The sequence below is a fragment of the Megalobrama amblycephala genome, linkage group LG14 (assembly GCF_018812025.1).
Source record: "Megalobrama amblycephala isolate DHTTF-2021 linkage group LG14, ASM1881202v1, whole genome shotgun sequence".
NCBI lineage: Eukaryota > Metazoa > Chordata > Actinopteri > Cypriniformes > Xenocyprididae > Megalobrama > Megalobrama amblycephala.
This window is the reverse complement of record NC_063057.1, coordinates 11,624,517-11,648,159: the sequence shown is the minus strand read 5'-3', so window position 1 is coordinate 11,648,159 and position 23,643 is coordinate 11,624,517. Positions and strand designations below refer to the sequence as shown.

Below are 23,643 nucleotides of genomic sequence, written 5' to 3'. Positions count from 1 at the left end.
GCCGAAATCCCCCAAAATCGATCTTTAGTCCCTTTTACTGCTTTAATTTGTGAACCCTTTCCTGCTAATGACTCTGTTTGAGGTGTATTCATTTTACCACAGCAGACTTCATCCTGTCTGCGCTTCCTCGTTTGAAGTCATTTGAAGTTTTATTGCTGCCACGGAGGTGAAGTTTAGTGCGAATAGCAAGCAAAACAAAGAATATTTGGAGTGAAATTAACTTTTGCAGTTTATAGAAATGTTCACTTTATTTTACAACGGTCCGTCAATGAGTTCAAATGGTCTTTAAATATTTAAATTAAATTAAATATTTAGTTGTTTAAATATATTGTATAGTTTTTTTAAATTAGCATATATATATATATACACACACACACACACACACACACACACACACACACAAAAACTTTATTAGTGAGTCATTGAATCATTCACTCAATTGACTCAAATCGAAAATAAACTGTGTTGTTGCTGCTTTGTTTTCATGTGTAACTTTTTCAGTTTGCAGAACAGTAAATATTGTGTCAAATGTAAGTTACTCTTAACTTCTTGTTAATTTAACTTTTGTATAAAACAATATCACATTCGCTATTGTGTGGAATATCAGCATGGATACTTGGCCTGGGGCTGTTGAATATTAATGCTAATGTACTTATATAAGGGAATATCCACTCAAATGTCTGAACAATTAAAAAACAGCTAGTCTACTCGTACTCGATGACCAACCTTAAAGTTCTTTCATATATGTTTCACAACACCATTGTTGTTACTTTTAAAAGTAATGAGTTACAATATTGTGTTACTCCCTAAAAAAGTAACTAGTTCCGTTAGTTACTTTTTTATAGAAAGTAATGCGTTATAGCTTGCTTGTTTTTTTTTTTAATAACAAAAAAGATTCTATTTTCGGTAAATGTAAAGGCCCTTTTACACCAAAAGGGTAAGTCTCAGGCTGAAGGAAATGCAAAGTTAGTTAATAAATGGGAGAACAAAGTAACTTGCATTACTTATTTGAAAAAGTAACTCCGATATTTTGTTGTAAATTTTAAAATAATGCGTTACTTTACTAGCTACTTGAAAAAAGTATTCTGATTACAAAATTCACGTTACTTGTAATGCGTTACACCCAACACTGTTACTGGTTTTCGTTCTGATGGTCTGCTATGCTCCGCAAATGCAAATGTAATTTCATATGACAGGGAAAGTAAACTTTCTTTCCGGAGTTGTGTGTGTAGGGGGGGCTCCCAGTGGGGGACGGAGCGCTGAAGAAGCCCTGTTCCAATTCTGTCATTGTCAAAGTTTGACATAATAAGCGATTGTTCACGCGCCTTTGTTGAGTGATACAACACAAGAGCAGGGTCCCAATTCCTCACTGTTAATTTTTTGTTGTTAAAAGGGAAAAACACAAGATGTCTATTCCTTTAAGGGATGCTTGGCAGTGCTTATGCTAAGTAATATAACAAACCTGTCGTGATGTCTGTTTGAGCACCTTTTATCTTTCCAAATCCACAGGAGGGCTCTACCTTTGCCACGTCGGAGAGAAGCGGCATCTCTGAAATAATTTAAGTAGCCCTTTTTTGAAAGCCCAGACAAGTTAAGAGAATTCACATTTAAGATCAAAGCTGTGCAGTTGCAGTGCCACTAGAGTAAGTATTGGCTCTCTAGCTTTCTATGTTGCGATCAAGTGCTGTTTTTTGTGGTTAAAAGGCTGTGCTTGCTTTTCCTAGCATTAACTATAAAGTTGAGCATGTCTACATGTTTACATCCAGGTGTGTGTGAACAGCTAATGAAGTGTCAAGATATATATGATGTCCACTGATGGAAAGCAGGCGTTTATTATGTACCAGACAAAAGATTTATCTCTAACACCAAAGTTAATGTAAAGTCAACAATGGTCATTCATTCTGTTGCTTAAAATGATTCAGTACTTCAGAGGACTTTAGATAGATTAAATGGTTAGTGCGCTCAAAAAAAGAAAAGAAAATTCTGTCATCATTTACTCATTTAGTTTCAAAGCTGTATGTTTTTTTTAATAGAACACAAAATGAGAAATATTTCTTTTACTTTTTCGACACTTTAAAAAAGAATTGTTGGTTTAACTTAAAAAAGTAAGTTGCCTGGTTGCCTTAATTTTGAGTTCACTGAAATTAAAAATTTGAGTTAATACAATGAAGGTGATTGGTTTAATCAACAGAAACTCAAAATATTATGTTATCTAAACCACTTCAATTATTGAAGTTGATTTGACAAAAGAAAAAATGGCGTGATGACAAATCATGAAAATAACTGTTTACAGTGTAGTGCTGTACTACTCTATTTAAGTGATTGTTTTAAATGCAAAAATAGTAAAAAAAAAAATAATAATAAAAAAAAACAAATTTTTAAATGGCTTTTGCAACCAATGCCATTTTGCTGCCAATGGTGTTGATGTTTCATTGTTGAAACTGTAGCCTGTTCCTCACTCAAAGCCATCGGACGACTTCAAATGTTTTGAAATATCGCGCATTAGTCATCTTGTGCCATTTATGGAGCTTTTTAGGGTTTTTTGGGGTCCATTTTGGAGCTTTCCAGACATTATATCAACAATATGGTAAGAGCTACATAGTGACTCTTTTGTGTTCCACAGAAAAAAAAAAAAATAATAACATCATATAGGATTTGGAACATAAGGGTGAGTAAATAATGGCAGAATTTTCATATTTAGGTGAGCCGTTTCTTTAAGAACACCCTGATGTTTGTGTAAGATTCATCTGAACACCATTATATGTAAGGTTGGAGAAAAGAAAGTTCTTTCACTAGTTTCTTTATTCATCTCTTTTCATTTTTGACAGATAAATCTGCTGGGATTCTCTCTTTTTTCCTTACACAAGAACATCTCTAATTTCATCAGCTCTCCTGACTGACAAGCATCATTACGGATAAAATTATCTTGGTAATTATCCTGCCGAAAAGAGATTTATTTCCCTTTGTGAGGAGGAGAGCGGATCCGTGGGGCCACGCAGTGATCTGCAGCATGGAGACGCTTCGTTAAAATAAGCATCCTAATGAGACGAGCCCTCCTGCAGAGCACCGAGGCCCAAGCGTTACGCCTAGTAGGAGCACTCGCTTTTGTTCAGATGTGCATTAAGTAAGCGTGAACACGGTATCGTCTGCGTTTGGAGGGCCACTTATCGAGGAATCCACAGTACGTAATTATCTTAATTTGCACCCCGGAGCCATATCCGTTATGAGACCTTCCGCCCATGACTACTCTGACGTAACTCACTCGTAGGCCCGTGCCACGGAAAGGTGTCAAGCTATACTGTTGGGAATGCGAGATGATTAACAGAGAGTTCATTGACTGAAATACTTACTTGGAGATATTTAGTTTGCAAAACTTTGCCTGTAGTTACAGTTTTGAAAATTTGAATATTAATGCTTGAAAGCAGACTTATCTGTTAACCTGAGTCGCTGAATATAAAACCATCATGAACAAAAGCAATGTGAATTTTCGAATGATGGAATTCTTTTTGTTTCTTAGTAAATCCCCATCCCCATGAAGCAGATTTATCCAAAGTGATTAACAGCTACACATTTGAGCAGTTGAGATGGGGTTCGAACTCACAACCCTCTGCTAGTGCCACGCTCTTCCAAATGCATTGGACGTATTTCGATATAGCACATTTTGAAATATGTAAAATAAAGTACATGAGAGGATTTGTGATGGTAATGTTTTCTGAAAGTGACTTTTGAGTCTCCACTTAACTGTCGTTTGTGTGTTTGATTTTCATAATAGATCATTAGCAATTGTACAGGTTGACTAATTTTGTCATTAGACTCAGAGTTTAGGTGAAGCTTATGGGGAAACAAGCTCTTTACGATAATGAGCACCAGTGTTTGCTGTAATTAAGTGCAGAACAAGTGGCCTCTTTTCCTAATGGCTCTGCTAGTTAAGGGTCATTGTCAATGGATAGATTATTAAAGACTGAAAGAACTTAACAGACGCCTACAGAAGCAGCAGACAACTTTCAAGAGTACACAAGAAGGCTTTTAACCAGAAGCTGCCATATTGTTTCTGTGATACTATCTTTTGGTAACCTAACATTGTTTTTTTTTTTTTTCAGTTGCAGTACTGATGGACTGAGGGGATCTCTAACATTAAGCAAGGTAAAAAGTTTAAATCATTTTAGGGACTCTTGACTTTTTTCATTCTTTGTATATCTTACTGTTTGTTGTTCTTCTTATCTAAATTACAGTGCTTCTAGTATCCAAGGTTTTATATGGAAGCCCATTTCCACCACAACAGAAAAAAAACATGCTTTGGTCTATCATAAAAATCAAAATTTTTAGATACTAAAGGGCCGTACACAACACAGTTTTCAACTAAAAACTGAAAACTTTAATGTGTTTTGGCTGCATTTACACGACAACAGCATTTTGGGGGCCTGAAAATGCAAACATTTGAAAACGGGTTTCAAAGTGTGAGTTTTTGAAAACTAAACTGTTATCATGTCAGTGTAAACTACAAAAACACAAATTTGTGAAAACGGTGATGTCATGCGCACGCATATTACGTGTTCAGTCTTTAGGCGCATAGTGTTTCTGTACAAAATTACATCGCCAACAAGTGGCCTGGCATGCATAATACATAATTTTTAGGATTCGTGTGAACATGGATCTTTTGACTACGTTGTTATCTGTACGAGAAAAAAGCAAAGGAAAAACTTTTCCGGTTTTAGTACATCGTTGTCGTAAAAATTTACTCCAAGTCATAATTATGAGATTACAAAGTCATAAATGTCATAAGTCATGTTGAAATTGTTGAAGTATCTCATAATTTAAACTTAATTTGTAACTTAATTTGTAAACTTAATAACTGTCATAATTTAGATTTTTTAAATGATTTTTTATGACATATCTAATCATTTTATCTCATAATTGTGGTTTATCTCATCACATATATATATATATAGATTATTACAGTCAAACCAAAATTTATTGAGACACCTTGAACATTTCATTAATTTACAGTTTATTCACTAGTTTAAAAAATGGTAATAAAATATGACAAGATCTCAGAATTAAACTCTGTCAAAAAAATCTTAATTATGTCAGATATTTAAGCAAAACATGGTCAGGTCAAAGTGTCTGAATAATCTTTGGTTCCAGATTATTATCAATTTTACTGGTGGTCCCTGTATGAAGAATTTTTGGGTATAACATGTCAGTTTACTTTATATATTACAATTATTACTATATAATATATAAAAAATAATATATTTTTTTTAAATAAAAATATTTTTTGGTTTGACATATATATATATATATATAATGTAAATATGTATGTGTGTGTGTGTGTGTGTGTATATATATATATATATATATATATATATATATATATATATATATATATATATATATATATATATTTTATATATATATTTTTTTTTTGGCTGCAGTTGCCGTTAAGCTCTGATTGACATAGAAACAGTATCCTGAGACTCACCAAAAACTTTAGCTATACCAAGACTTGCAGTCATATTATTATATGTGCATCCAAATTCACATAAATAGTGTGAGTAATGTGTTCACACTGAAAATTCCAAAAAGAAAAAGTGCACTTCAAACACCCATATGATGCACTTAATTATCCTGATAGCCATGTAATAAAAATAGTTAATTCAGACGTGTTTTTTGGTGACATAAAACTGTCAGCTCTGTCAAAGCGGGTCACCTTCACATGCTGATTGCATGATGAAAATTTATGGCGTACACATGCATCCAAGCAAGTATTTGTACATACTCAGCGTTCTGCTTTTGAATGCCCAGGCACAGTGCGTGTGACAGTGCTGGAAGAAATGTAGACGCCGCCTTGGGTCGATACAAAAATGTATGTGCTTGGAGCCTAGGAGGCATTCAGTAATGAAATCAATAGCTGTGCTTGGCTCCTAGCATTAAGATCATTGGTCTGGCTGTTATTTAGTCATCGTTGTCCTACAACCCGGGTGCAAGTTGGCTACCAGTGAAAAATCAATAAAGTGACACCACAGTCGGCATCCCAATTACTGGTGAGACTGGTGAGAGATCAATTCATGTGTTGGCCATTAACAGGTCCTTTTGGGAAATCATACTGCATTATTTGTGTTCGGTTCTCTCTCGTACAAGCGCTCTCCTTCCCTGTCTCGCTCTAAAACGGTGAATTATACAAATCAACAAGAGATTGTACAGCCAAAGACCTAGTTACCGTGTTTTGCTTTGCTTTGTGCAACCCTCACATCAGTGATCATGCAATAGCATGTATTATTTGGTTGTTAGCATTGTGTGCTATGGCCTACAAGGCAGATGTGATGCAAAATGTCACAGATTTATTTTGAAAGAAAAAAGAGAAAATGGATCGTTTGGACTCTAAATTGTTATTTGATTAGCCCAAAAAGTAGCAAAAAAATAATTAATGCTTTCACACTCCCCCATTTACCATTGTTTGGAAAAAACTTGTTGGGAAGCTTGATTCGTATATGATAAATTGTAAATCGTAAATATAAAAAATGATTTTAACATTGAATATTATACATGTCTCCATGAATTTTGTATTAAAGCATATAATATGATTTTTTGCTGCCTCTTCAAAAAAACAAACACATTTTTTTAATTATTATTTTTATTTTATTTTATTGTTTTATATGAACTACCATTCAAAGGTTTGGGGTTGGTAAATGTATTTTATTTTTTATGGTTTTTAGAAGAATGCTCACCTAGGCTGCATTCATTTGATCAAAAATACAAGAAAAAACAGTAATATTGTGGCATTTATTAAAATATTTTTTTTATTTTTATTTTTTTATTTATTTTTTTTAAATGTAATTTATTTCTGGAATAGCAAAGTTGAATTTTCAGCATCATTACTCCAGTCTTTATCACAGATCATGTGACTCTGTGTCACATGATCCTTCAAAAAAATCATTCATTCATCATATTTCTTATTATTATGAGTGTTGAAAACCATTTAAAACAATGGAAACTGCGATGCATTCTTTTAGAAAGTTGAAAATAACCCTATTTATTTAAAATATAAATCTTTTGTAACATTATAAATGTCTTTACTGTCACTTTTGATCAGTTGAATGCATTCTTGCTTAATAGAAGTATTAATTTCTTTAAAAAATATATATCTTACTGACCCCAAACTTTTGAATGGTTTAAAGGGATAGTTCACCAAAAAACTTAAAATTCTGTCATCATTTACTCACCCTTATGTTGTTTCAAACCTGTATGAGTTTCTTTCTTCTGTTGAACTAAAAAGATATTTTGAAGAAAATTTTGGTAAGCAGACAGTTGACAGTAGCCATTGACTTCCATAGTAGAAAAGGAAAAAAAATACTATAGAAATGATTGGCCGTCAACCATCTGGTTACCAACTTTCTTCAAAATATCTTTTTGGGTGAACTATCACTTTAATGCTTAACTTTGTTATGCATAAAATTTGTTCAACTACTGGCAAAGGAAATGACAGTCGCTTTGCCATTTACCAACTGTATTGTGGAGGTTTTAAAAGTGCATACTTTTAATTGTTTCAAAATAAATACTTTGCATTTATTCTGAATTCATAATATGTACACCACTGAAAGATTACCCAGTTCAGTTTGATAAAAATGTCATATAATTGAAATTCATAAGTCTTGGCAAAAGTGTTGAAACTGTGCTTACACTAGGCAGCCGTGCAGCTTGCGGTGTTCAAAGTCAATTTTTTTTATTAAATGTGAAACTATACTAAGTCTGAAGAAAAAGCAGTTAGCGTTCTTCAGGTGAGGTGCAAATCAAACACTAATGATATGTGTCTTACAGCATTACTATTCTGATGGTGAAGTTGTTGACACCTGACACAGACCACACTGTTAAATCTCTGACTGCGGCACGACATCTTTAAATCCCTTGCCCCACTTTGATTGACATCTCTCATGTGCTCCTCTGGCAAAGTAGCACAGTCCCACATTTCTCCCTGGAATGGTAAACACGAGGTAAAACATATTAGTTGGAGAAGCCGGCAAACGCGACGTGTCAGTAGGAGAATATCTCATCAGTCCACATTCTTTATCAACTAGTTCTCCGCGCCGCACTTTCCCGTGCAGCTCATGCATATGTAAAGACCAGAATATGTTCCAGCAGCGATAAGGATGTTTCTCGCACCTGCAATGCCTTACAAAAACACGAGCACAATGGCAACATGACGTGCAGCTGTTTAGCGTGACAGTGGTGTAATTGTAAGGAGGGAGAAGACGTCTTGCTCTTCACTCAGCTTGAGACAAGACCAACTTCTCGCTTCGAGATATTCTGCTGAGGAAGATGACAGGATCGGAGAATGACTAGATCTCTTTAGTGCCTACAATTACATGGCATGATGCCTTATGGGTGCAGTCAACAGAATAAGGCCTAACGAAGCGGATACCTTAAACGCATACCATCAAGATAGCAATGGTTAAGTGCCAATGCATGCGGCGTTCAGCATGACACTGAAAACACCTGGGAAAAAAATGCTCTTTTATATAGAAGTTGAAGGAAAACACCGGAAAGGGCCGGTTTCACAGACAGGGCTTAGGCTAAACCAGGATTATTATATACCCTATTATAAATTATAAATACCCTAATTGCCTTATTTCAATTAGGGTATTTAGGTAGCTTTTATAAACATACCCTAGAAAAAAACATTACTGGTGTGCATCTTGGGGAAAAAACAATGGCTCTGACATATTTTAAAGGTGCCCTAGAACTTTTTTTAAAAAGATGTAATATAAGTCTAAGGTGTCCCCTGAATATGTCTGTGAAGTTTCAGCTCAAAATACACCATAGATTTTTAACTGCCTATTTTGGGGCATAATTGAAATGAGCCGATTCAGGGTGTGTGGCCCTTTAAATCTCATGCTCCACGCCCCAAGAGCTTGCGCTTGCCTTAAACAACATAAAAAAAAGTTCAAACAGCTAATATAACCGTCAAAATGGATCTTTACAAAGTGTTTGTCATGCAGCATGTCTAATCGTGTAAGTACAGTGTTTATTTTGATGTTTACATTGATTCTGAATGAGTTTGAGGCTATGCTCCGTGGCTAACGGCTAATGCTACACTGTTGGAGAGATTTATAAAGAATGAAGTTGTGTTTATGCATTATACAGACTGCAAGTGTTTAAAAATGAAAATAGCGACAGCTCTTGTCTCCGTGAATACAGTAAGAAACGATGGTAACTTTAACCACATTTAACAGTACATTAGCAACATGCTAACAAAACATTTAGAAAGACAATTTACAGATATAACTAAAAATATCATGTTATCATGAATCATGTCAGTTATTATTGCTCCATCTGCCATTTTTTGCTATTGTTCTTGCTTGCTTACCTAGTCTGTTGATTCAGCTGTGCACATCCAGACGTTCTGCCCTTGTCTAATGCCTTTCATAATGTTGGGAACATGGGCTGGCATATGCAAATATTGGGGGCGTACACCCCGACTGTTACGTAACAGTCAATGTTATGTTGAGATTCGCCTGTTCTTCGGAGGTCTTTTAAACAAATGAGATTTATATAAGAAGGAGGAAACTGGAGTTTGAGACTCACTGTATGTCTTTTCCATGTACTGAACTCTTGTTATTTAACTATGCCAAGGTAAATTCAATTTTTGAATCTAGGGCACCTTTAAGATGTGTCAGTGACTAGCTTAAGCCTTGTCTGTAAAACAAGGGGAAAATGTATATTTGTTCTGTCCCAAGCAACTTCAAAAAACACATGCTCTCATGGAAACAAGTAATAATTAGTACGAGATGGAAGTCATTGCATTAATTCAGTCGTATCAACTTTTTATGGTTTTTTTATGGTCTGGTTACATGCCAAAGGTTTAAAAGTCAGGTTAGATGATTTTGCCATCTCATACAAACTAAGACCAGTTTGGAAACTCTAACCTTGGCCTTGCTACTTTACGCTTTAAATTAATTTAGTGTTTTGTGAAATGCTTGCGTAAGTAAATCAATAATAAAATGCTCTGTTAAGTTTGGATATAGGCCTATATACAGATCATAATGTAAATGTAGGCCTATATACAGATCATAATGTAAATGTAGGCCTACATAACTTTTATGACTACTTAAGTATTTGAAAACACTTTAATGTTACTTTTGTAGATTTTAAATTGAAATAAAACTTTTCAAGACCCCTCAAACCTTGTTTTGTTTACACCAATATCAGTTAACCTGTATAAAGGTGGTCAGAAAAGCATTCGTTTTGATTACACGGGTAATAAAACGTCCTATATTGTTCCAATCACAGAAGCACACTTTTACTGCCTGGGTAAAAGGCAGGTGAGATGATATCCCAGATAAACTGGGTTGAAGTCAAAATATTTTGCAACCCCCCTTTACTGTTACATAACGTGACAAACAGGCTTAGGGAATCACCATAAAAATGCAATCATACTTGCCAACAGTGTTATGATTTGCAAAAAGCAACGACAATTAATGTGTTTGATTTGGCAGGAAGACTTTACTGTAAAATCTAGGATTAGTCATTGGTCCACAAGGCTCCAAAAGTCCAAAGAATTAAAAATTTGATATTACTACAAGAAAATCACGCTACAAGGAATGCGCTGGCGCTGGTCCAAGTAGGCTGTCCCACACGGAACTTGCAACATAACTGAGCAATCTCGATTTCAAAACGCTGTCTGACAAGCACTTGTCATCCGCAAGAGTCGTCAACCGGGTAAGAATGGAGAGACATTTCCCTTTGTTGCCTCAGTTTTACTATATTTCTGCATTTTACTGGAGAGGGTGTGCGTGACAACCTCCAAATATAAACTCTGTAAACATTGGACTAAACTACAGCGCAAGAGAATGGACCGAACTCGAATACCCCATCTATTATACAGAATGAAGCGGCACAATGCATTATAGTAGATATGAACTTTCAGTGTAAACAGGTTCATTAAAATGGAGGCGGTATTGTTGTTGTCGGGTCGCTCGCTTGCTTGCAGTGTGGACACGGCGCAACAGTGTGTGGATGGGGTGTAAGAATATAGTGAGCAAAACATGGTGTGGTAATTTAATTTTACACAGTGTTTGTAAAGTAAGAGCTTTGAATGTGCAACGGTATTGAACTTTTTTATTCTCTGGGCTGTGAAAATATGAACCGTAATAATTAGGCTACAGTAGCAGGTGGCATTTCCTCAACAGAATTTTTTCAAAAACAACGATGCCCAGTTCGTGCACGAATCATTTTCTGAGGCGGATCCTTATGGCCAGTTGAACCGGTTCACAAAACTTGACTCGTTCACGAAGCGATGAAATTATCAAACAAAACATGATTGTATGACATTTATTAAAAACGAATTGGTTTTAATAAACAGTGTGACTGTATTTCATGTGCTGTAGAACAAAACGTGAAAGTAATTACAGGATAGGCCGTAAGGAAGGAACTGGTGAATTGTTTTATGAATCAGTTATTTGAAAAGAATTGATCAAAAGAACTGTTTCACAGAAACGGTTAAAGGGTTAGTTCACCCAAAAATGAAAATAATGTCATTTATTACTCATACTCATGCTGTTCTACATCCGTAAGACCTTCGTTAATCTTCGGAACACAAATTAAGATATTTTTGTTGAAATCCGATGGCTCAGTGAGGCCTCCATAGCCAGCAATGACATTTCCTCTCTCAAGATCCATAAAGGTACTAAAAACATATTTAAATCAGTTCATGTGAGTACAGGGGTTCAATATTAATATTATAAAGCGACTAGAATATTTTTGGTGCGCCAAAAAAACAAAATAACGACTTATTTAGTGATGGCCAATTTCAAAACACTGCTGCATGAAGCTTCGGAGCATAATGAATCAGCGTGTCGAATCATGATTCGGATCGTGTGTCAAACCGTTCCGAAGATTAACGAAAGTCTTACAGGTGTGGAACGGCATGAGAGTGAGTAATAAATGACAGAATTTTAATTTTTGGGTGAACTAACCCTTTAAGTTCTCGTGTCTGTCTATTGGTCTAGACATAACATCTAGACATAACATGCTGAACATAATAGTAGCCTAATATAAGTTATATGTGCATTTATGCTTTACAGTAGGCCAAACTTACTAATGTCTATTGTTATTGCCCTTATTTGCTTTTGTTCTGTAAAGTTCTATGTTGTCCTTTTGAAGGAAATTGAGCAAAATGGCTGACCTGATAAACAGTGATGTGTTCCTGGCCTTCTCCACATATGCCACTATTGTCATTCTCAAAATGATGTTCATGTCTCCTCTGACTGGATACTTCAGGATAACCAGAAAGGTGCAATTGGTTAAAAAAATTCAGTTTGATATAGATTGCAATAAAGAAACAAGTGACTGATTCATTCTGCATTATGTTGAAATTAACTTTGAACATTGAAAAATGCAAGAATTATAGTGTTGTTCCTCTTTATGTTTATCATACAGGCTTTTTCAAACTGGGAGGACACTGCAATGGCCAAAAATGATCCAGAGGAGAGAAAGAAGATGCTCCAGACCAATCCTGATGTAGAACGTGTACGAAGGTAATAGAAAAGGACCAGTCTATCCTCATTTAACCTGTTATTCTCTTATATTCTCAGTGATTTTTGCTCTTTAATCACAGGTGCCATCAGAATGATCTGGAGAACATCATTCCCTTTGTGGTGATCGGTCTCCTGTACGCACTGACGGGGCCGGATCTCTCCACGGCTCTGCTGCACTTCCGAGTGTTTGTGGCTTCACGTTTTATTCACACGGTCTCTTACGTGATGGGTCTGCCCCAGCCTAGCAGAGGTCTATCCTGGATGGTGGGAATGATCACAACGTTCTCAATGGCCTACAGGGTTCTCACCACAGCACTCCTTCTCTAAAGACGCTGTTGCACTGCAGAACAGAAGAGGCCTGTTTTAACCTATATCTTTTATTGTCCCTTGTTTGATCTTTTCTTATTGCACTGTATGTAGTTCATAATTAAAAACTGTCATAATTCATCTGTATTTTTGATGTATTTGCAGTTACCAAAATACAAGTATTCATTTATAAGTCTGTAAAGGTGCTAATGTCACTGCTTAACTTCTGAATGTTTGTTAACAGTAAATAAGACATTGTCACAATGACTCAGCATTCAACGGAGGGTTGCTATCAATGCTGACAGTCTTTTTAGGATGCATTCCAAGTTTTCAAACCTGCTTTTCTTCAGTACTTTAATGAGACCTTGAATGATAACTTTATAATTTGTAATAAACTAATATATATTAAAATTTGTGGCATGACTTACAGGATTCTTCATTGAACATTTTGCAACATATCTATCACAGTGTTGTTTGTCTTACTCAAGGGCGCAAAGAGCACGTTGGGAGACATTACAAAATCAGTATGATTACAGTATGACTTGCGAAACAATGCAGCGTGCAAAATTTTTGCTGTTTCATAATTTTTTTGTTTCATATTTGTTTCCTTGTTTAAATTTAGCTAAAAATATATTCAGTATGCACTGTGGCAAGATACACTAGTACTGGTGCATGTTGTCACAAAAATGTGTTCAGTCAGCTTTTTTTTTTTTTTTTTTTTGGGGACATTTAAAAAAAAAAAAAAAAAGAATTTTTAATAACCTCACGGTATGTGCTTATAGAGTAAAAAATCAAAATCACCCGTGAGAAATATTAATCAAAAATGTGACAACTAGCATTTACTGCAGTTCATGTATTTCCTGGGAATCGAACCAATAATCTTGGCGTTGCTACCGTCATGCTGCATTGTTTGAGCTACAGCAAAGAGCCAGGTCTATATGTGATGTATAAATTGTGCAAAACAAACCGTTGCATAAATATAATCGTTAAGTTATTTGCATGTGAGGCTTGAAACGCCCATCCTTCTGAGTCTGACGTTAGCTCGGGAAGCACTGTGAAACTGAGTGGCATCAAAAAAGGTGAGAAACGCGTCAAAACGCCAATATTTCAGCTTGGACTTCATTTTAACCTCTTGCTTTTGTACTTTTGTTTAGTCTTCTTGTCAGAATTTCTGTTTTATAAAGTACATTTCCATGCATTTTTAACATTCCAGAAAGACCGCCTTCGGCGTCCTATTTTTCGCTATTAAACGTGTAAACAAACGACACATGTATGCAAAAACTATATTGGATGTTACGATATTAAACATTTATAATATGACAGCCTTTTAATTGTGCGATGTGAACGGTAGAGAAAGGGATATTTTGTTCTTTTCGTGTAACAACTGTACTAAATTCAACTTTAAAAGGACTCGACGCTGTTAAAGAAATAGTTAAGTTTCTGTAACTGTTTTTTTGGGGGGGTGGGAATTTTTGTCCACTTTCTGTAAAGAAAACTCGGTGAATAGCACGTTTTAAGCTTGGCTTTGTCATGCTGACAAGATACTGGAAAATCCAGTTTAAACTGGCAGCTGTTTTGGAACATGGTTGCTGGTTTTTAACTCTTCCAAGTTGGTAGAAATTGACCAGATTTGTTAGTAAGGGCAATAGGAGGAGTGAACAAATATATTTTCTATCATAATAACCAGTATTGCTTTAGTGAGAATTTTGCATATGAGTAACTGTCTTGTCCTTTGGCTTTATTCATATATGTATGTTTACTTTTTGTTTCCTGTTTGTATTACCCACCACAATTTGAATAAAGATGGCAGAAGTTGTGCACATGATTGACACTGAGGTCTTCCTGGCCTTCTCCACATATGCAACCATTGTCATCCTCAAAATGATGCTTATGAGCCTTGTGACTTCATACTTTCGTTTGACAAAACAGGTACACTGCATGTTGTGCTCAATTATTTACAGCTTATACAAGATGCATTATATTTGAACACTTAAAATTTCACAGATTTAATGACTCCTCTTTTAGGTTTTTGCAAACATTGAAGACACCACCTTGGTGAAGACCACAGAAGACAGGAAGAAACTGGTCAGGCTTGATCCGGATGTGGAAAGAGTGCGACGGTAACTTCTAAACTGTTTTATGACAAGATCACTGGGTGAGCGATGAAGGTGCTACTGATGTTGTCTCTTTCTGATGCCTTTGTTCTTGAATCACAGATGCCATCAGAATGACCTGGAAAACATTGTTCCCTTTGTGGTGGTCGGTCTTCTGTATGCACTCACTGGGCCGGATCTCTCCACGGCTCTTTTGCACTTCCGGGTGTTTGTGGGGTCACGCATCATCCACACAGTGACCTATGTTATGGCTCTGCCCCAGCCTAGCAGAGGTCTGGCCTTTGGTGTGGGGCTGTTCACAACTTTGTCTATGGCCTACAGGGTGCTCACCACCGCTCTTTTTCTCTAATGAATAGCACTCACTACATTTAAAACCATTTTGTTGAAGTTTACATGCTTTTTGCAGTCTTGTGTGAAAGAAAATGTCTTTTTTTTTTTTTTTTTTTTTTTTGTGTTTTCTACTGGTTTTTAGTACCACACCTCCTTAAATGTACTTTATAGTGTAAATGAAAGCTAAAAATATGCCTTTAAACTGCTGATAATATTTAATGTAATCTTTAACTCCTGACACACATTTGAGGATGAGTCTGTATTGTACATTGAACAGGCATTTGTTTTTTTTGTCACTTATTAATCATGAGCAACAGACTTGAGCAATAATTAGGCCTATGTATGTTTGCGCATGTAGTTTTACACCAGTTGCAAAGACAAGCACAGGAAAATATTCAGTTAGCATTTTATTGTCAGCAGGTTTAAAGAAAGCAAAAGAAAGGGTGTGGGGTGTATTAATGGATTAAAGAAAGTTTGAAAATAAAAAAGTTTCTGACAAATGGTTGCGATTAATCTTTTAAAGTTAGAACCGGTGCATGTTTTGTCCACTAGAGGGAGCTATTTGAAAGCCCAAGTAGTACTAATGTTTACATTCATGTTTGTCTAATGCACATGGAGCACCTCTTTATTTGTTTCTAATTCACCCTTGACTTGCAAAACACTCATTTCTGTACATTCTGTGTCTATTCTTCCTCAACAGATAAACTTAACTCTTTTATACAGCTACACCGCTAACATTGATGGTGATGTACATTAGCAGATGTTTGGTAAAAATAGCCCTGCTTAACAGAACGATGAATGATATCTTATTATTCCTGCTTCACTCATTACCTTGATATGTTTTGAAAAGCTTGTAAACATATTCCATGCAATTACGAAAAATCTAATCATTATAACATAATTAGCCTTAGATACATTTAAATGAGTCTTTCAGTGTTTTGAAGTGTTTCAGTCTTTTTATGACATTTAAAAAATAAAAAAAAAAAGTTCTATTTTTGAAGTCAAAAAAATCTAAGTTTACTTTATTGCAATGACATTTAGGTAAAACTAAGGATCTCAACACAGTCATGACCAATCAAAACTTTGAAGCAAAGTAAGAATATCTGAAATTCTGCCTGTTAAAATTTAAAGAAAAATGAAGGTAAGTGAAAATATGCATTATATTTGTGTTTAAGAATGTGAAAGATTTTTTCCTGCATTGCAGGAGTTTAGCTTTACACTGGCAAACAACTCTGGGATCTTAAGGTCAACATGAAACAGAAGTTGTGACAGTCTTTCATATTGTGCCATATTTAAGAGCAATGGCTTATTGAACAACAACAGCAACAAAATGTAGCGCAGGATTTTATCCATCAGTTATTGTATGGATTATGAAAAGTGAGTATTGTGTGAGTCAACACAGGAAGAGCACGTTATGACATTTTGACCCCTCAAAAGGTAAATGCATGTAAAGGCACAATATGTAAGATTTTTGGATTAAAATATCCAAAAAACTCTAAAACAGGGTTATATATTTTGTTAACTTTTGTACTTACAGTATCCCAGATATTTCCAAGAATGCTTAAATCCAGAGAAATAAGTAATTTTTACGTTGGACACGGACCATGTCCGTGTGTCGCCTATCAGTGACATCATATCTGTGTTACCCTTGATTTATTTTGTAGAAACTATGGAAACACCAGAGACACTTTAATATATTATATGTTTTATTAGACAAGGGAACAACTGTTTGGATACATTCATCGACAGAAAACTAATTGTTATCAATCGTTTGAATCCTGTTTTCTTGATTTACCCTGAGTACCATGTTTTACCATGCTTAATATCGATCTAGCTTACTGCAGTGGGTAACAAGTGTCTCACAGCAGCCGCCGAGCGAATGCACAGAGTAACATTATAACATCATTTTTAACACACTCGAATGTATCTAATATGATAAAGAGCGCTGCTTTACCCCACATACGCTTGACCGGAAGAAGCGGAAGCGGCAACTGTGGCATAATAAAAGTTCTGCTGCAGTCGAGCCGTGTGTCGCGCTCGTCTCTCATTAGCAATCGTTCCAGCTGCCTCGTTGCTCTCCCACTCAGCACTGCACTGCTTCATACAATAATATTAATAATCTCATCCATGAACATGATTTCTGCCCGAGTACCATTCTGATTCTTTTCCACCAGCTGTGAGGTGAAGACCACATTTCCCTAGAATCCGCGCTCAATCATGGCGTCATCAAGCTATGCCTTTGTTTTGAATAGGCAACCTCTAGTGGTGAAAAACTACATATTGTGCCTTTAAGACCAGCAACATGCATTAAAACAATTTTCAATTGACCAAGCTGTTTGAAAAGAGATTTATATTAAAGGTGCAATATGTACGATTTTCTCTCCGCTAGAGGTCGCTAGAGGCCTATTCAAAGCAAAGGCGTAGCTTGATGATGCCAAGTTTGAGTGCGGAATCTTGGGACATGTGGTCTTCACCTCACAGCCGGTGGAAAACAATTGGGATGGGACTCGGGAAGTAATCATGTTCAAGGATGCGTTACTGTAGTGTGAAACAGAGCAGGACCGAGTGTTGTGGGAGTTGAACGAGGCCGCTGGAGCGATTGCGCAACACACGCCTCACGAGCAGCGGAACTTTTATTATGACACCGTCGCCGGCGCTGCTTCCGCTATTCCGGTCAAGCGTATCAGGCTATGGTATCAGGTAACGCAGCTCTGTTTATCATATTAGATACATTTGAGCGTGTTGAAAATGTTATAACGTTACTTTGTGCGTTCACTTGGCGGCTGCTGTGAGACACTTGTTTTTGGATATTTTACTGCAAAATTCTTACATATTGCATGTTTAAGGACAAATGGGACCAATATCTTTTCATAGTCTTGATTTTGATTTTTCTTTTTTTAAAAACATTATTTTTCACTTATTTTATGTTGTTGCAGCACCTCTCTTCCAAATCTGTCACTAACACGTTGTTTAGTTCCTGTCTATGAAGCTCCTTTTTCTGAAAAGCGCAATGTGCTCTGATTGGTCGCTGGACAGTGTGTTGTGATTTGTCAACCGATTCAAATGTATTTTGGAAATGTCACTCCTCTTACCATAACTGTGAGTTTCAATGCTCTAATGCAACCAGGTCTCACCCACTTTTTTGCTCATGCCCTCGGTGGGAATTGTTCCCAGAAGAAAACTCAAGACTACATTCAAAGCATTTCAGGGAGTTCAGAAACAGTGCTTGCTGATATAGAGAATAACTCCTTTAGAGTGGAATTTGTGAAACTTTGCAGACCTTTTTTTGCTCAAATAGCAACATAACACAGCAAAGAATGTTCAAAATGTTAAACACGCATAATAGGATCCCTTTAAACCAACCTGTGTCTTGAGTGTTTTGAGCCTTGAGTGTACCTCGTCCTTCTCTTTAACCAGCCCTCTCTTGGTGACGCAGTAAATACTACTACTTAGCCCCAAGGTCGCCACGGCTGGCCATGCATATGCCCTGTAAAGGCTTTTTCTCATTTGTTTTGGGTCTGTGCCCAGCTCCAGGATGTGCAATATTTCAGTCAAGCCAAGCATTTTACAGGCCGGGCAGATGAAGAACAGCTAAACCTTGCTCTGTGATCAATAATGACTGATCCGCCCACAAGAGGCTCTCTCTCCACATGGGGAAGAGCTGGGCTCCGGCCCATCCAAGAAGATTTTTTGGGTGGAAACTCAAGGCTCTTGGAGTCAACCTTGAAGTTGTTCATTAGATGGATGTTCGTGACTGACAGTGGTCTATATATATTGATAGACAGATGCTATAACGTTGTATTCCTCCCACGCTTTTTCTATATTACAACAGACATCATATATTTCTCAGATCTTCCCACTGCCTTATTGTAAGGCTCGTTAACTGTACGGATGCTTAATTAGGCAGCACTTCAAAGTCATGGCGTGGGCCAGTATCAAGGTTTAGCAGAGATTTATATCACACAATGGCTCCATGGGTCCTGAAAAATTAATGAACGCTTAGCCGGGATCCGACTTATAGGCGACACGGCGCAATATAAATCAATTTGAGTTTGAGACTTGCAGTTCGGAACTGACCGTATCTGCTGGACTAGGCGTTTTTAGAGTGTTTTTAGAGGTGCATCAGCTGTAATGTGGACGAAATAGGTCAGGGGCGAGATGTGAATGCACGGTCTCGTGACCTTTCTTCAATGACGGCATGCTTTCTTTCTCATACGCGCACATGAACTAATGACTTGTGAGTTTATGTGAAGTAATTATGGGTGCAGAGATCAGCCATAATCACATTGAGACAGTAGCGAGCGCAGGTCAGGACCATATGTTGGACTCCTTTCTCAGCTCGAGAACAGACTTCAGTGGAATGCGAACATAATAAGGACTAACTAATGCCTTTCGCATTGCTGCTCTCTTCTCTGCCCTTCATCTCTACTGAAGCCCATTACTGAGCTCAGAGCTCAGAATTGCAGCAAGCTTGCCATTTTTTTTTTACACTTGTCAGTGCCATTTATACACAGGAAGTCATATTATCTCATGTGGGGTAAAACTCGCCATTGAATGGCCACTTGAAGGGGCAAATAAATCTACCTTAAATGCTCAGTGAAGCAAATGCCCTGTGTTGACTCAATGATTTCAGCATATTTATCTCAGCGTAACGCCTAATAGATGGCCTGCGGGCCAGAAGTCATGAGGAAGTGGTGCTTCGTCTAACATTTAAGCATAAGCATAATTTCGGTGCTTGTGTTAACAGCAGAAACATATCGCTGCAAGTGCAAAAAGAATTTCAGTGCTGAGCCTATTTTTTGCTACATGACGAACAAACAAAGAATAACATGAAAGTGCACTTGTAAACTTGTTTTCCAGTATAATGTTTTGCAATATAGACTTATGAAGCATTTTAAGAGCTGATAGCTCACAGATTGTTTGAAAAACGATGTCTGTCAGGCTTGATGCAAGCTCACATTTACTTTCTATTTTATCCGAATCTTGATGTTTTAAGTAATTTAGGGGGCGTTTACACGACCGTTTTCAACTAAAAACTGAAAACTTTTTGTGCTTTTTGGCCGTTCATTTACACGACAACGGCATTTTGGGGGCTTGAAAACGTTTTTGAAAACGATATTGGTCTCCATCTCTGTGTAAACTACAAAAACACAAATTTGTGAAAACACTGACATCATGCGCAAATGACGTGTCCAGTCTATAGGCGCGTAATGTTTCTTTACAAAATGACATCGCCATCTACTGGCCTGGCATGCATTATACAGCGTTTTTAGTTGCTTTCGTGGATTCGTATGAACGGGGATCGTTTTGACAACGTTATCGTCTGTAGGCAAAACTTTTCAGTTTTTAGTACATGGTTGTGCAAACGTACCCTTATAGACACATTTTGGGGTTTGGGTTCTATTCTATCTAGATTAATTACAAAATGTGGTACCTTTCCTCATGTAAACTATATTCCATGATGATCAGTTTCTCAATAGCAGGGTTGTGTGCTGTCATAATTGAATTGATAATGCATTTTAAATTCCAACTGAATTCCTGAATTGCAACTGAGGTACCAAATATGATGCAGAACTGGAATTCAAATTTGAATGCAAGGAAGCAGAATTAAAATGAACATGATATAACTGTCATTTTTGACTAAAAGAAAAGTTTATCAAAAGTTTCAGAACTTTGAATGTTGAAAGTTTTGGGGAAAAATGCATTTTGAAGCTTTATAAGCCTTATATAAATGTGTATTTAATTTATATTTCATCATTTTTAATGAACTTACCAGACTGAAAGTCTTCATTTCCCAGAATGCATTTCTATGAATTTCAATAGGCTACAGTAAATTCCTCTTCCTGTCATTCCAGTTCATATTCCATTTCAGCTATATGGGGTGTGGACAATTTAATTTTAATTCCAACTTGTTCATGCATCATAACCATTTTATATTTTATGAATGGTGAATCTATGAGTTATAGTACTCAATGCGGTAATCTACAAATCGTTGGTTTAAAAGCACCACACAGTTTTCCTGTTGAATGTACTCTGCTGCTTCATTTACACACTGTTTGTGTGTGTAACAAGCCTTATAGAAGAAATGATTTAAACTCACACCTCGAATCCCATAATAACAGTCACTAAGGCAACGCCCTGACCCAATCTACTCCAAGCATTGGAAGGCATGACCTTTACACATGTGTTTCAGTAGGAGATTTTGAGTGTTGGAGCTAGGGGACTGTTAGACTTGGCTGGGGTCAGCAGATATCCTATGCTGATCTTAGTGATTGGATCGCAGGTGATTACCATAAGCAATTTAAATGATATTGATTTATCCTCTCGCCTGCTGTAATTGAACACCGCGACCAAGCCCCCGCACCCTTTTCACTCTCTCCTTTTCCTCTTTTCACTCTTGCATTAACGAAAATGCATTCAGCAGCCCGAGGAGCACCCATAAAGAGGAAAGGATCCGGCCTTGAAGGGCCAATCAATTGGCAGTTTGCCACGGCAACAATGGAATTGTTCAATTAATATCCTATCTCTGGTTAATTTAGCTGCTTAGAATCCTGCCACCCCCTCCCCCCCACATCATACACGGGGAATGTCGAGGTAGCAGTGGGACTTGCTCCAATTTGGATGCAAACGTCCCCCATGTTTCTCATCTGGACAAGAATAATAGAAGAAAATGTTGTTTCCAGAGAGCTTCCTGCCAGATAACCCCCCTAGTGTAATAACCTTGGGAGTTAATCAACTTCTTTTAAATCAAACGCCTAATTTGAACGATAATTATAATTTGGCATTTAGATAACATTGACTAAGCACTTGATTGAAGCAACAGGACAAAAAACAGCCCTAATGGCAATTCTTCCCATGAAAGCACCGTCAAATAAGTTTCGGTATCTACAATATTCTGTCGTGCTCTTATGCGGAGCTATATTTGGCACTCGGATCAATTAATGAATGGAAAAACTCCACCTGGGAGACACGCTTGTGCGTTCTCCATTTTTCACCCACCTTTCCAGCACCTCGAGAGAGTGCGCAAATTTCTTGTTTTAATATTTTAGCGCTCTGACTTAAGCTTCGGAGTTCTCTGCAGGTAGCGTACTAGATCATCCTGACATTTCAAAGTACTGAAACCTTTGGAATAAAGTGTTTTTTATTTCATTCTATTAACATAATTTATGTTTGTCAGAGAGCCCACCTCTGTGGAAGTCAAGTAGGGAGGGGTCTTGCCATAATTCATCGTCACATGGCTCTCCGTGTGCACGTATGTGTGTGTGAGACACATGATAGCGGCTGTGCGTGAGACTCGCAGACATTCGACTTCATTACTCGGGTCTGAAACATTGATGAGGCAGAGAATAGACTCAGCCGTCACCATGTGGAGTCTGTTATCATGAAAAGATCAAGCACTTTTTCCTACTCAGACAGAAAGTTGATGTGATGTCATCTCGATTTAAGCCAATCACAGTCAAAAATTAGGCCCAGATGACCCCAAAGAAGTGGACAGGCTGTACAAATCTGTACAAAATCTTTGCTACCTTTCATTAAATACCATAAATACAACTATTAACTAAAGACAAATGTCTTTGAATATTGGCTTGTCAGCGTTTCTAGGTGATTGAAAGTGTTTTGAGAAGTTGCTATGCTGTTGTTTGGTCCACAGCAAAAGTTTATGCTTTTTTAAATGTTGCTTTGTTTCAAATATCTCACAATCCAGTCTATGAGATGGTTTCTGTGTATTGTCCACTTTTATTTATAGTGTAGTAAAGAAAAGACAGGACATGATGGGGTAAGAGGAGGGAATGAGATTGAGAATTCAAACTTTATGAATCTTTTGTTTCGAATCAGTAGTTCGAATCGCGTATCAAACTGCCAAAGGCACGTGAACTATTGAAATTTCGAAACACTTATGACGTGACAAAGCCTTGTTTACTGAAATCACGTGACTTTGGCGCTCTAAACCACTGATTTGAAACAGATCAGTGATCAAAAAGATTTGTAAAGCTTTGAAGCTTCATGAATCAGTGTTTTGAAATCGCCCATCACGGCCATCATTCGTTGTTTTTGTTTTTTTTTGGCGCACAAAAAGTATTCGCTTTATAATATTAAAGTTGAACCACTGTAGTCACATGAACTGTTTTAAATATGTTTTTCGTACCTTTCTGGGCATTGAAAAAGAAAATTATCTTGCTGGCAATGGAGGCCTCACTGAGCCATCGGATTTTATCAAAAATATCTTTTTTGATTATAATTTGTGTTCCGAAGATGAACGAAAGTCTTATGTGTGTGGAATGACATGAGGGTGAGTAATTAATGATATAATTTTCATTTTTGGGTGAACTAACCCTTTAAAGGTAATTTGGAATGGACTC

The 23,643-nt window shown here is 36.8% G+C and overlaps 2 protein-coding genes and 1 long non-coding RNA gene across 3 annotated transcripts; all 3 read left to right on the top strand.

Moving 5' to 3' along the window:
- Positions 1 to 1,012: 1,012 nt before the first annotated feature.
- LOC125245762 lies at positions 1,013 to 4,797 on the top strand. The gene is made up of 3 exons (XR_007179610.1): positions 1,013 to 1,643; positions 2,829 to 2,929; positions 4,101 to 4,797. It is a non-coding gene; the product is annotated as an uncharacterized LOC125245762 (long non-coding RNA).
- Positions 4,798 to 10,563: 5,766 nt separating this feature from the next.
- Positions 10,564 to 13,250, top strand: mgst1.2 (microsomal glutathione S-transferase 1.2). Its single transcript, XM_048156100.1, has 4 exons — positions 10,564 to 10,716; positions 12,160 to 12,289; positions 12,436 to 12,533; positions 12,614 to 13,250. Exons 2-4 carry the CDS (start codon positions 12,173 to 12,175, stop codon positions 12,858 to 12,860), a joined length of 462 nt encoding a protein of 153 aa, XP_048012057.1. The 5' UTR covers positions 10,564 to 10,716; positions 12,160 to 12,172; the 3' UTR covers positions 12,861 to 13,250.
- A 472-nt stretch (positions 13,251 to 13,722) lies between these two features.
- On the top strand, positions 13,723 to 15,783 carry mgst1.1 (microsomal glutathione S-transferase 1.1). The gene is made up of 4 exons (XM_048156099.1): positions 13,723 to 13,918; positions 14,643 to 14,768; positions 14,865 to 14,959; positions 15,056 to 15,783. The coding sequence occupies exons 2-4, from the start codon at positions 14,643 to 14,645 to the stop codon at positions 15,300 to 15,302; spliced, it is 468 nt and encodes a 155-aa protein (XP_048012056.1). The 5' UTR covers positions 13,723 to 13,918; the 3' UTR covers positions 15,303 to 15,783.
- Positions 15,784 to 23,643: the final 7,860 nt, after the last annotated feature.

Coding starts and splice junctions, on each gene's coding strand:
- mgst1.2 (XM_048156100.1), top strand. CDS start 12,173: ATGGCTGACCTGATAAACAGTGATGTGTTCCTGGCCTTCTCCACATAT. Junction 12,290..12,435: donor ACTTCAGGATAACCAGAAAG/GTGCAATTGGTT, acceptor TTTATCATACAG/GCTTTTTCAAACTGGGAGGA. Junction 12,534..12,613: donor GATGTAGAACGTGTACGAAG/GTAATAGAAAAG, acceptor CTTTAATCACAG/GTGCCATCAGAATGATCTGG.
- mgst1.1 (XM_048156099.1), top strand. CDS start 14,643: ATGGCAGAAGTTGTGCACATGATTGACACTGAGGTCTTCCTGGCCTTC. Junction 14,769..14,864: donor ACTTTCGTTTGACAAAACAG/GTACACTGCATG, acceptor CTCCTCTTTTAG/GTTTTTGCAAACATTGAAGA. Junction 14,960..15,055: donor GATGTGGAAAGAGTGCGACG/GTAACTTCTAAA, acceptor CTTGAATCACAG/ATGCCATCAGAATGACCTGG.